We start from the raw sequence: 14,246 nt of genomic DNA on the forward strand, positions 1-14,246 counted from the left end.
CCCAAACTGCCATCAGTCGGGAATCAAGTATGAGGCTTAATCACAAAGACACGAGGCTATAGGGGACACTCTACATTCAAACTCCCACAAAATGTAGGCACCTTTTAATTTGCTAAGATAAAAAGGAAGTTCTTTTTTTTTTGATTTTTGAATTTATAGGCTCTTGTGTTATCCCTCTCTTCCCAAGGGTTCAAACATGTCTTTAGCTATATACCTGTGCTTATGCTTTCTCACCTATTTTCATAAAATTGGTGGAAAACAAGTTTTATAATTATGACATTGGGAGAAAACTGCACGTGACCATCAAACAAAGTAAAATCTTTCCTTCTAAGTATGTTAGTACATTTTTCCTTTAAGTTTGGATCTATTATTGGGTAGTGATCTTTAAGAAACATCTGCTTGTTAAATTCTCTTTGAAATGACCTTACCATTGCTAAAACTGAATGGAGTCAGATGAACCTGGAGAAGTGTAATATTCATATCACAGCTGACTAGAGTTGTGTGTGGGGAAAAAAATGACATGACCTTAAGATTAAAACTGTTGCAGGTACACTGGATGGCATCTATTTTGACAAATAAAATGACTGCAACCAGGCACTGGGTTTCAGCAGACGGATGACAAAAAGGAAATACGTTCATGAGCTTGTGAAGGTAAAAAGTCTGCAGAACTGATTGCCAGCAAGGAGATAACAATAAAACATGCACATGAGTGTGTCATTCATACACATATGACATGTGTACAAGACAAATAACACCTTCACTTTGGTCCACAAGTCACTACAGCAAATTTTATTCGCCCTCACCTCCGTCCATAAGTTTATTCTTTAGGAAAATCTCTAAGATGTAAATACTTTGGGTACAATCATGTGTTGTCTAAGTAATTCTAATCTAATCACCCATTTATATTCTAAAAATAAGCCAACAATTCAGGGTATTTACCTAAAATCATGACATTAATTTCAGAATAAAGATCTGTCAGAGAAGAAGCTAATAGTCCCTAAGAGGCCACAGACTGTTGACTATGTTAGTCAAATAGATCACATAGATGAACACGTGAAATAAGAATGTTCTAGTCAGTACTGAAGTCACTGAAGTTGTCAACAGGCAGGAGGACTTATTAACAGCATCATGAAGTGCATTCTCAGAAAACCAGCTTTGCCCACAAAACCTGTACCCCCAGACCTCGGAGGATGGTTTATGCCAGCTGTCCCAGTCTTAGGGCAGCATCTGCTGGCTAATTCATGGATGGACAAAAAGTGGCGATTTGTGAACAATATGAACTATTCTTTTGGTTGGTGTTAACTGTTGCCTCGGTGACCGACCACAAGGATGCCTAGTATTCTGTGATGATGATCCACCTCAAGTCTCCAGGAGCCTGGCAAGTCTAGAACTGTCCCTAATGAGGTCGAGGAAGGTTTTGTATGCATGTACCTTGGCTAGAGCCCAGGATGAGCTGGGTTGACTTGGGGAACATCTCTACAGAGATATGTATGAACTCAACAAGAGATTCCTGCTAATACTAATAATCCAGTACCAATAGGGGTTCCAAGGAATAGAGAGACCCTGGTAGAGAATCCGGAAGTTAAGAGTTTTTGGCCTCCATTAGGGAGGCATTCTAGGATGGGAGGGGGAGGGGAGCAGACCTTGAAGCAGCAGCCTCTGAATGTTCTAAGTCATTCTGTCTTGTAATTCTTGGTTTAATACATCATCAGGAAGCACGAATTACATTGAAATAAAGCGCATCTGCTTGGAATAAAGACTGGATGCTGGAAAGGGCTGGGTGGTCTAAAACTTAAGCGTATTCACCATATTCTGCAGCATTGCTGTGCCTCATCCCCGCAGTCAATAGCGCCACACCAGGGCCTGTGACGCGGTTGGTGGGTTCTCTTTGGTGGGAACTCTAGGAGAGTGAAATCAAGGTATTGCGCCAAAACGGACGAAACCTGAAAAGCGTCTGGGGACTTCCCAGGGCACTGGCGCTCCTCACAACGACGGGCATCTCCATAACAACTGATTTACATCCATCTTCCGGGCCTCTGCTCGGTGGCCAGCGGTGCGGGTCACGGCTGAGGGCGGGCAGCGGCCAGCTTCAGTGGAAAGATACCTTGAGCTAGCGCCTCCCCACGACCGGGGCGTTGCTGGCGCTCGGCTCGCGGCCGCCGCGCAGAGATTTCCGGAGTTGTCCCCGGACTTGGACCGAGCGCGGGCCCCTCCCCCAGCGCGCCCGCCTTCCCCTCTATGTTACACGCGCGCGCACACGCACGCACGCGGGGAGCGCAGTGGGGGAGCTGCTCGGTTGTGCCTTTCTCTTCTTGAACTTCATCTTTCCCCCTTCCAACTTACTTTCCTTCAACACGTGACCTCTTCACTTCCCAGCCTGCGCAACCACTGCTGGGGGAGCGCGGGGCCCACCGCGGGGCTTCCTGGGAGAATCCTCTCGGGATGCTAGCGGACGCAGCCCGGCTCCCGGCTAGCGCCACCGGTGCCGGGCACGGCGTCCTGGCGCCCCGAGGCCCCTACCCCACCCCGGTGGTGCGCAGGAGACTGAGAGGAAGGAAGCCAGCCCGGAGAGGACGTGGAGCCTGGAGCCTGCCTCTCCTCCCTGCTCGGCGGGCTGGCTGGCCGACCTAGCTGCGCACAGGGGCTGTTAACTCACATCTGAGAAGCCAACCCCATCAGAGCACACGCAGTCATAACTTCATTCAAGTCAGCCACTAGAGAGCTCGGCTTACACAGGTTCCTGTGGGCAACTAGTGGCTCGCCCCGTGCCTCTTTCGCCTAGTCATCAGTCCCTAAGAGGAAAAGGGAGAGTTGCCGGGCTGTTGCGCGCTTCGACGCATGCAGTTGTTCCGAAGGACCAGTCACTCACTGACTACCCCCCTCCCTCCATCCTCCACCGCCCATCCCCCACCTCACCCCCATTTGATCATCATTCACGACCTCATAGGCTGGAGACCCTTAGTCATGGTGGGGGGAGGGGAAGGGCATGAACTTTTCTAAGAAGTTTCCTTTTTACCACGGAGTCACAGTGAGTTGGTCACGTAAGCAGCTCGGGGAGCCGTCGTCTTTGTCCCCCTCCCTTCGCCCCCTCCCCGCTGAGCTTTTCTGGTTTTCTTATTAAAGCAGAAGCCTGCAGATGCTGGCGAGCAACAAGTCCCCCAGCGGTCTTCCCGCCCTAGCCTGCCTGACAGGGCGAAGGCTTCCTTACCTGGCGACAGGGAAATTTCCTGAGCAGAGCTCGTCTCTGCCAGAGCCCAGGGTGTGACCTGAGAAGTGGACCAGGGAGCAGTGTTCTGGCTGGGTTTTTTTGGGGGGGAAGGGTACCCTGAAACTCCTCACTTTCTCTGGGAACTTTCTGTGCCAGGACCTAGTGACTGGCAGTGAGGAGGCAGCCTCAGGAGCCACCGCTATATAGAGGGCAGTTGGACAGTCATTGGTAACCTCGCTCATTCACGTAAGAACTCAGAGGGAACCGTGTCTCTCAGAGTAAGGGCGTTTGTGTAAACCTATAGGTTTTTCAACATCGGTGCCAGGTTGCTTTGTCTTCTGTAGTCGCCAAGGTGGTTGAGAGTTTAAGCTTGCGGATATTGCAAAGGGTTATTAGATTCATAAGTCACACCAAGTGGTGGGCGATCCACTGAGCAAAGCCGAACTTCTCACATGATGACTTCAAACAAGACACATTACCTTCCAGCATCTGTTGGAGAGACGAGATTTTAAGACACTTGAGTCTCCAGGACAGCAAAGGCACAATGGTGAGTAGCAATCAACCCTGCATTATAATTGAAAAACCTTGACAAACGGCATATCTAGGCTCTCCCTGGCACTTCACACGCCAAAGAGCAGCAGCTACTCGGGCCAGGGGAATCGGGTTTTTTTACATAGTGCAACTTTAATTAGAATCATTTGAGATTTAACACAGCAGTGTGGAACTGCGTGGAACAAACTTGGAACTGGAGGGGGGTGTTATATGGGCTGTTCAAAGCCGATGTCTGTCTGCCAGCCGTCCTGCATTGCATTCTTTGCCGTTACGTGTATGTGTATGAGCATATTGTGTGATTTATACGTGGGCATGTCATCGACATCCGCAAGGGCATTAATTTCCATCTTAAAAAAATGCTGTTCGAGGTTGGGGTTGGGGGTAATGGCGAGGTAGAGACGACGGAGAGTTTAGGTGAGGATGGGGGTGGGGCTGGGGGAAAGAGAAATTAAGTCAGAAGTGCACATCAGCGATAACGAAATGGGTAATCCTCTCGTAGATGAGAAGGGTCTCATCAACATGTGATCAACTATTAACAGGATGGCTCTGGAAAAGCCATCCGCACGTGACAAAACGTAAGGAAGTGGAAGAAACCGTCTAGAGCAATATCAAGTATCACTTAATTAGAGATTTTTTTAGTCTTTTCCTCCTGCTGCGCCGGGTGTGTGATCCGGGCGAGCACAGTCCATTCAGCACCTTGGACAGAGCCACCGGGTTTGTCCGAGGTGGGACTACTCCAGGTATTCTTCTCCCCCCCCCAACCCCCCTTCCCGCTGCCAAGCCAACCTCGAGTCGCCCTTAAAAAGCGTCTTTCCCGAGGTTTGGCTCACACTGAGATCGGGGCTGGAGCGGAGCGTTTGGAGAGCAATCCCCAGTTTGGTCCCCTCATTGAGCTCGCTGAAGTTGGCTTCCTAGCGGTGTAGGCTGGAATAGACTCTTGGCAAGCTCCGGGTTGGTATACTGGGTTAACTTTGGGAAATGCAAGTGTTTATCTCCAGGATCTAGCCACCGGGGTGGTGTAAGCCGCAAAGAAGGTAAGCACTGGGGCGGGGACCCTGCATCCCCAATTCCTGAGCTATTTTGATACTCGATCTTCCGGAAAGGGCGCGTGGTGAAGGGGAGGAAGTGGAGGGAGAGCATGAGAAGGGGTTGTTTCTTGGTATTTGCACAGTTGAAATTGCCCTAGGTGAGAACCCTGGGGCAGAGCGAGAGGGGGAGGGTAGCTTCGTCTTCCTGCGGATATAATGAGTTTAGTTAACTTGGACCTGCAAATGCCTGATTCAAATGTAAGATTTCTCTCATTTTCTCCTCTTTCCCTCCCTCTTTCCGTGCTTTTTGCTTGTGTGTAAGATATGTGTGTGTGCGCGTACAGTAGATGCATTACTAATTATGAAGCTTTCACACAATACTCGATTTTCTAAAATTTGACTTTGTATCATTTAGAATTAGACGATGGAGGTAGTGTGTAGTGGGGAAAGAGGAGGTGGAGGCTGGGGAAGAGGGAAGGAGGTACCGCTAAATCTCCAACACAAAATGAATCAAGGTAATTTCAGCTCTTCTAGTGAGGAGGATTCATTCTCTCAGTATCCCTCCCTCCCTCTCTTTTCCCCTCCCTCCCTCCTTCCCGCCCCCCTTCTTCCACCCCGCCCCCTCCTCCTGCCTCCATCCCTCCCTCGTTTCATCTCCCTCTCCATCGCCCTCCTTCCTCGCTGGATGTTTCTTCTCTCTCTCTCTCTCTCTCTCTCTCTCTCTCTCTCTCTCTCTCTCTCCGTCTCTCTCTCCCTCCCTCTCTTTCTGCCTCTCCCCCCCACACACACACACTCCCCGTGAGTTTTCGGGCGCTGGCTTTGAGGGCTCCCGCTTTCTCAAGGGAAGGGGAGCTTCCGACACCGCGCTCCACTCCCTGCCGGGCCGGATGCCTCACTGAGCCCAGGTCCGAGTCAGTCGGGGTAACTCTGGGAAAGGGGAGGAAGGTCCTTCCGGACGGAAGAGCCGGGGCGGGGGCCTGAGCGGCTGGAGAAGAACCCTGGCAGCTCCGCGCGGCGGCTGGACAGAGCCGCTAATCAGCGGGGCACGCAGTCCACCCAGCCGGGCGAGGTCGCGTCCACGGGCGCGGGTGGAGGGCGACCGCTCTCCTGTAGCCCAGCATGGCGTGGAGATGGGGGTCTTGAAGGATGAGACAGAAGCCGGTGGGGACCCGCCCAGCCTTCCTGTCCAAGTCCACTGCCCCCGCCTGCGCCCCCCGGGGACTCAGAGGCGCCTGGAGCGCAGAGTTGCGTCGTCCTCCGGCTTCTCTTCTGGGAGTCCTGGGACCTGTGCGCCCCTGAGCGAGGGGCCCCAACCTCTCCACACCCATAACCACCCTCGCCCTCACCCCTTCCTCGGCCCTTTGTTCAGGCCAGAAAGCCTTGCCGGGTGGCTGCGGTCGCCCCCAGGCTCAGTCTTCCCAGACACCTCCGGGGATCAGGCTTTGGATACCGGCGAAGGGAGTTGGCGGGAGGGGGTGTGGGGGTGAAGGGGGGTGATTAAAGATTTTTTTCCCCGAAACTCAAGATTCAACATTATATTAGCAAACGAAAGCAAGAATCCCAACTCTGCGCAGGTGGAAATGATGGATTCATAGGCAACGTGAGGATATTGTGGAAATTTAGAAAGAAAGGGGAAAAAAAAAAGAAAAAGAAAGAAAGAAAACCAGGCACTTGGATCAGATGACGGCGATAGGCTGCTCGGCACAAGCACACAAAGGGAGCGTAGGGCAGGGTTTACGGAGGAGCCTGCGGCGAAGGGGCACAGGCTGTTCCGGGATGCAGGCGTTTTCTCCGCGGGGTCGGCGCGGAGGGAGCGCGGGGAGGGCCGGGCGGGGCCGCGCTGGGGGCGGGGGGATTTCTGATCAGTCTGATGCAATTCCAAGCGCGCAGCAAAGGAACTCCAAGGCGTCCGCATCGCCGTCGCCACCCACCCTGCCCAGATGGTGCTGTTTTAAATACGGATCTGCAGGGCTGAACGCAGAACTGGGAGATTTATTGCAAAATCCTCAGAAGGGGGGCCGGGACCGGGAATGGTGGAAGAGAATTTAAAGGTGCAAGGCCTGCTTTTCCCCAACCAAGCGGCAACCGGTCGGATATATATATATATATATATATATATTTTTTTTTTCGTCTTTCTGTCTGCTTGTCTCTGGATTCTAATTCACCAAGGAAGAAGAGGTGTAACTATTGTGACATTTTGAGGCAGTTTGATGGATTGGAGAAAAATAATCATCTGTCAATCTAAATTGCCATAGTTCCCTCTCCCCGTGTGCCATGCCTTGCTAGGGAATACTTACTGCCTCTTAATACAGTTGCTAAGGCTCCAAATGAATGCATCGTTAAGGGAATATTATCCTTTTAGTTGACTTGCCAATTGATCTGACAGTTGAACCGAGAAAATTGTAGCTATCGCTGTGGGAGACCGGGAGGGAAAATACTTAACAGTCTTAATTATTTTAACCTCGAGCTTTAAAAAAAAAAAAATTTAAGCCTGAAAAAGTGTCACGTCATCCTCTTACACATGCATCCTCCACTCATAAGGTGAAATGGTTTCGCCTGAAGTATTACGGAACTGACTGTCACTTTAAGAATGGTGAACCTGGTGTGCACTACTTGGGAAAGGCAAGGATTTTCAATTGCCCTTTTAGGAGTCAGAAGATTAGAAGATGATAAGAAAAGAGAGAGAGAGAGAAAATGAATATGAATATGAATGAAAAATTGAAACTTAAAATTTTAACAGTAATGTAGCCGACTTTTTAAACCCTTGGTTTTGTATATTAATGTTTCTATATGTGAGATTTTTGCCTTGGCCTAGCTCTCCCATGGGATATCTAAGTACTGAATCAGATGAAAGGGGAAAAAAAAAGTCTTGCCAGTACCTTTTTCAGTGTCAGTGACACTAAGACCTATAGCACAGCATTTTTTAGAGGTTAGAAGAGAAGACAGTGTCTGAACTGGCTTTACAAGCTAACACTCAAGAAATGGGGGGGGGGGGGACATCAGGATTGCATCCTCTTTGTACACAGCATTTGCATGTGATTGAAGCTGGATAGTAGTTAATTAAAAAGAAGGCCTAATCTACAGAGTCAAAGCAGTAAATGGGGACTTTCAAAGTGAATTACGAGTTGGCTTGCAAAATATTACCTGTCAGTTGTCTGCCAGTGTAAATTGGAAAGAAAGCTTTGAAAAGATCTAAAAGTAATGTATATGAGCTTCTTTCATTGGCCAGCATCTTTTCCTATGAAATCTCTAGATTCTTAATAAGAAAAGAAGCTGGTGAACTTAATTTCTTTCCCTTCCCTGGCCTGTCCTTTAGAAGAAACTTTAATACGAAACAATGTACCACCATCAAGCAGAGAGAGAGGGGGGGAAGACAAGGGACTGGGTGTTCACAAAACACATCATCAGCCACCAAACCAGCATGTAGAATTGAGTTATCAGCACTAAAACATGACTTACAAATGGGTTTCATTTTGTTATTTCTGTGATCTTGGGGACAGGTTCCATGTTGTTTAGATAACATTCTCTTCATATTGCTTGCAATCTATCAGTAAAAAATGATGTCTAACTGAATGTGATATTTTTACTATATACACTTCTTCCTAATTTGCTTTTAATTCCATAGTCTAACTATTTAAGTGATTGTAACAAATAGGAAGCAATATCATGTGTTTTAAAAGCTTTGCTTAAGACTATATTTGTTCTGAGCAGCACTGACTTGCCAGAGAACTATCTATTTTTATAGCTTTCTTTTTACTCTATGGGTAATTTAATGAGTTGCCTATTTTAATTTTACAACTGCTACCTCAGAAGTACCTTAAATTATCTTTCTTTTGATAGTGTCTTTCTCTGCTATTCTGCCAGTGCTCTGTGTGTGTGTGTGTGTGTGTGTGTGTGTGTGTGTGTGTGAGAGAGAGAGAGAGAGAGAGAGAGAGAGAGAAAGAGAGAGAGAGAGAAGGAGGGAGAGTCTGTGTGTTTTCTAGTGGGAATTTAATAAACAATAGGTTTCTTAAAATTACATACCATAATCCATGGTACTTAATAATAAAAATAAGTATTAGCACTTAGTGAAAATTTACTACTATTGAGTGCTATACAGAGAGGCATCTTAAGTGAAGATTAAATTTTTAAACAAGAAAATATCTGCCCAATACACTTTTGACTTTAGAGTGAACTTGATTTAAAATTATGAACTCTTTCATCTTTTGCGTGGAAATGTAAAACTACTGCCTTTCGGAGGAAAGACATATTCTGTAAACAATAATACCCTCAAACCATGAATCCTAATGGTGAATTCTTTATCTCTGCCTCTATTCTCACTTGGCAAGAGGTTTTTTTGGGGTTTTTTTTGTTTGTTTGATTTTGTTTTTTTGGCTTTTCACCCCCCACCAACCTCTTTTTCATTCAGACATAATTTCATTGTGTTTTACCAAGTGCTTTGAAAGCCCTTTATTGGTTTCTTCACTTGATTTCCTTAAAAATCAGGTAGGTTAGGAATCACTCAGAACCTTTTATAGAAAAAACTCACTATAGAGCTGCCCCAGGCCACACTACCTGTGCACAATAAAGTGACACAGAGCCCCTTTCTTCAAATTATAAGAACTATGATTGTTCCTCTAGAGATCATGCTGCCTTGAACCCAACAAAAGTCTCTGAGGGAGTTTGGTATTATTGCCTCCTACTTGGATTCACTTAATATAAAAAAACTATCTACAAATAATTTCCAGAATTCTCCAGAACTAATGGAAAGATTGAACCAGCCTGTAATGGAGCTTTCTTAAGCCATTCTTTCTCTCTCCCATCATCCAAGGAAGTAATCTTCCTCTGCTGACACACTGACTGTGCCACAGCCACTAATTCCCTAAAACAAACACACAGAAGATAGGCCAAAATCCAAGAAGTACATTACTTTTACTCGTGAGTCATAGAATCTGATGACCAGAGTTTTGTTAAAGTTCACTTAGCCCAGCCCATATCTGATGCAACAATTCATGCTGGCTTTCTTTCTTTCAATCCTCTGGAATTTCATCCCACTCTTGCATTCTTGGATACTTGTTTATCTAGGTAGATAGACTATGGATATCTTATGTGCATCATGAGATCAACCAGCTTTTGTCCACTCCACCTCAAAAGCATACCTTCTATAAAGACTTAACATTCATATTTTGTTCTAGAATTATTAAGTGTCTATCAATCTATTTGTTCCAGGAAACATGTTAGAATTGCAGATTCAGCCATTATCAAGTCTGAATGATCCCTATCTCGGTGAAAATTATAGGCTAGTGACAAAGACTAGCTATTGTATTAACTCTAATCTCTTCTGGATTTGTACTTGTTTCAAGAAAACACAGGGAACCAAGGTTAAAGGCTTGTTGTTAAAGGCCAGTTCAAGCTTTATTCCCAACTTTTTGCCAAAAGCTAAAAATGTCAGTCAGTCATTTTATTTCTATTTCCTCATGCCAAAAACAAAAATAATATATTCTCAGGACAAACTCATAATTTGAATCTCAGTGCCAAACTTGAATAATATAACAAATAGGAGCTATGTTAGGTGATAATCCCAGTTACTGAGGAGGCTGAGACAGGAAGATTACAAATTCAAGGCTTAGCTGGGCTGCAGAGTGAGTTCAGGGCCAACCTGGACAAATTTATGAAATTCTACTGAAAACAAAAAGCAAACAGAGGGCTGGAGATATAGCTCAGAGGTAAGTTCCTAGGATCATTCTCCATTACTACAAGAGAGATAGCCTAGATTATTTCTCCATTTACTCACAGTGAGTAGGAACAAAAAGCAACATATTTGAAATTTAAATAGAAATCTTGGTGTTAAAATCATGTTTTTAAGAATGATGACACAGAAGTTTTAATGTGAATAATGATCTTGAACTTTTAAGAGTCATTTTCAAAGGAGTGGTGTTGTAGAAAACCCACTATCATATTTTATCCATTTTCTTTGTGACAGTAAAGTTCTAATATTTTATGTCATTTCTTTTTAAAATCAAAGATGTAGCCGTGCGTGGTGGCACCCGCTTTTAATCCCAGCACTTGGGAGGCAGAGGTAGGAGGATTGCCATGAGTTCAAGGCCACCCTGAGATGACAGAGTTAATTCCAGGTCAGCCTGGACCAGAGTGAGACCCTACCTCAAAAAACCAAAAAAAAAAAAAAAGAAAAAAGAAAAAAAAAATCAAAGATGTTGCATGGTGAAATTGTCTTGCTCTCACGAATTAAGTGTGTGTGTGTGTGTGTGTGTATGAGATAATTGATAAATTAGATGGACCAACCAGTAGAAACATGAAAGGGAGCTGGTAGCCCAAGGATTGCAGAAGGTGTGTGGGCATTTTGACATCCAGGAAACGCTATAGATCTGTCCTTAGCTAACTCAGCCTAGTGGAGATAATTAAGAAAAAAATGTGGGTGTAGAAAGACTGCAAGCCCTTCCCTGGGATCGGCTAGATTGCTGCAGTAGTTCAGCCACCCACGCTGGACATGACTGCCCTTTGAGGAGGCAGCTATTGACTTTTATAAAGATGCCATATTTAAAATAACTTCTGATGCACTGAGGGATGACAGACATCTTACTTGAATGCTATTTTAGACAAATGGCAAAATATATCTCAAAGTATTAACTTTAAAAAAAACCTTAAAGACTGATTTCTAAAAGCCATCAGTTAAGCAACACGTGACCCCTCAATTCAACAATTGGATCTGAAGCTGGAAGAGAGATATAGCTTTTATGAGACATTTTAAATGAGTCTGGGCATTTCTGGACCCTAAAGGAAATGGAAGGGACTTTGCCAATGTTTTTCATCTCTGAGGAGTGTTAAAGACACTTCAAACCCTTCAGACACTGGGAAGTAGGATCCATCAGAATAAGAAAATGCAAAGATCTTAGGACTACAGAAAGAGATACAGTGTTGGTTAGCTAGACATCCCTTCAGAATATGCTAAATCCCATACCCTTCCAGACCTGAAAGGGTTGGAAGGATATTTCTCTAGCTTCAAAGAAACATATTGCTTATGTACAATCTGGTATTGGGACCACTGTAGGATGAAATACCTATGTGAGGTAATTGCACCAATGTTCTCCAAACATATGTTGCCTGAAGAGTGGACATGGCTGGATAAGTGAATGGAAAAGAGGGGAATCATCTGGAAAATTGGGAGAGAAATAATAAGCAGGGAAGTCAGGAAGGGTGAAACAATGATCTCTCTCTCTCTCTTTCTCTCTCTCTCTCTCTCTCCCTGTGTGTGTGTGTGTGTGTTGGTCTCTTTCTCTGTCTCTCTCATATTCCTTCAGGGCATTTGTCTATGGGGATTGTGATCTCTCTGCCTTTCATGCTCATTATTGTTCTGATAAGGAGGAAACAGTGATTTCCATGCTTTCACCTCATCCTGCACTACGAACTGATTTTGCTACAACTTCCACAGTCAACTTTTGAGAATTAACCTCTTATTCTTTACTACATGTTGAACTAACATGGGATTTGTAGACACTTCTGTGGCATAGACTCTTTACAATCTGGTAAATCTCTTGTAAACTCTTCTCAGAATAATGGTTCTAAATGAATATAATAAAAAGTACACAATGACAAAATCCAACTTCATTGATAAACAGTTATAAAAATCTTTAAACACAGTCTATTGTGTAGTGTGGTAACATATGTACTTTTATACATTAAGATCTAGCAGCAAAATAATTATAATCTAAAGCAGTTTAGCATTAATGTCCTTTGAAGTAAATACAACTGACATGTAATATGAAAGTATGTAATTTCTGTTGGTAATAAAGTCTGAAAATATGACCGGATAACATTTTCTACACATATTTGACAACAGAACATGTGGGAAGCATTTATTAACATAGCATTTGATTCAGAAATGTTAATTTAGCCAATGTCAACATTAGACATTTGGTTTTTCTTTCTGGCAAAGGAAATTGGCATTGGAAGAAGAATTTCAAATTTCACTTTTGCCATTAGACAAGCTACACATTGGGTAAATGACTAGCTAATGAGAAAGCCAGGGTGAGATAGGCTTGTTCCCTTTGGCTGAGCCTGTCATTACTCTCATGTTTATCTTCAGCATCATCAGCACTGCTGCACTAGGTTAGAAATTATCACTCTGTTGAAAAGAAGAGCAAGTTCCAGCTCTGGGTGTTGAGTCAGGGAGGGTTTCTCAGGTAGCTGGTACAACCTCACAAAGCCCTAGCAACTGAAAATTCAATTTTTGTCATTACCACACTATAAAAATCTTTATGTCAATAGTGAGGTGTGGTAACATCTGCTTTGTATTTATCCAGTGCTAAGTTATTTGCTTTGTATTTGACATATTATTTAACCCTCAAAGTAACTCTTAGAGATAGATTATATTCTGATTGTATAAACAAGGAAACTAGAGCTCAGGGAGTTGAAGTAATTTGCCCAAACAAACAAAACAAACAAAAATCTTAAGTGGAGAAGCTGAACTTCAGCCCTAAAGTTTCCTGGGTTTGAAGTCCATTATAAAGCTGGGCCTGGTAGTGTTGTGGGCCACCTACATGGGAGGCTGAGGCAGAAGGATTACAAGTTCAAGGCCAGCCTGGGTAATTTTGTAAGATCCTGTCTTAAAATTTAAAAAATAAACAAGTAAAGAAGAATGCAGAGTTCCGTGATAGAGTACTTTTTTAGCATGTGTGAGGCCCTAGGTTTAATCCCCAGTTCAAGGAAAGTAAGGAAAGAGGTAGGGAAGAAGGATAGGCTGGTGGGAGGGAAGAAAAGAAGGAAGAAAGAATGAAGCAAGTAAATAAGAAAACACCATATTTACTGAAAAGCTACCTACTAGGTTTGATTTGAGTATCCCATTTTCAGATGGCCTGCACATCAATTTTCTCAAAATATTCTTGCCACACCTCTTCCGAATAGCTGACAGTCTCAAAATTGGTGGCCACAAATGCTACTTTAGAACCAGCTCTAAATTTTTGCTAGTTTATGGAAAACTTTCAAATGGCTGTACTTATCACTCATAGTCTAGTGTTAGTGGTAATGAAAGGATACATGGCAGCAAAGTAGCCTGTTACAATCAAATGAAAGAATAGTAAAATTTGACTTCACTGAGCTCACTGTGATCAGCATTTTGCATTTCCACACTTCGTTGTATCTTCTTCACAGGAATCTTTCTCAGTGAGGATTATTCTTTCTCTTAGTTTTAAAGGTGAGGAAATGGATGTGTCAACTAGCTAGGTAATTATGCTAAATTAGCACAGCAAGTAACTGGCAAGGCTGGCTTCAAACCTATGCCTTTCTACTATCAAAACTATTTAATTATTAAATTAATCTGAAAATCCTTATGCACACTTAAGCGTTATTGTTATATTTTTGTCATGTCTAAAACGATACCAATACAGAATTTTCCAGAAGGAAATGCATAACCACTGAAGAGAATGTCTAGAAATCTGAAACTCCTTACCTGCACATTCTTC

At 44.2% G+C, this 14,246-nt stretch overlaps 1 protein-coding gene across 2 annotated transcripts in view; it reads left to right on the forward strand.

The window, feature by feature from the left end:
• Positions 1-3,565: 3,565 nt before the first annotated feature.
• The window catches only part of Bdnf (brain derived neurotrophic factor), a 47,327-nt gene continuing 36,646 nt past the window's right edge, over positions 3,566-14,246 (forward strand). Inside the window, exon 1 of one of the 2 annotated variants that reach the window (XM_004660846.3) lies at positions 3,566-3,755. In XM_004660846.3, coding sequence (XP_004660903.1) covers positions 3,753-3,755 — 3 coding nt within the window. In that variant the 5' untranslated portion in view covers positions 3,566-3,752. Of the gene's footprint in view, positions 3,756-4,369; positions 4,501-14,246 lie in introns of those variants that run through there. The other variant, XM_045157080.1, reaches the window with a different exon arrangement.

The sequence above is a fragment of the Jaculus jaculus genome, chromosome 8 (genome assembly GCF_020740685.1).
Source record: "Jaculus jaculus isolate mJacJac1 chromosome 8, mJacJac1.mat.Y.cur, whole genome shotgun sequence".
Taxonomy (NCBI): Eukaryota; Metazoa; Chordata; class Mammalia; order Rodentia; family Dipodidae; genus Jaculus; species Jaculus jaculus.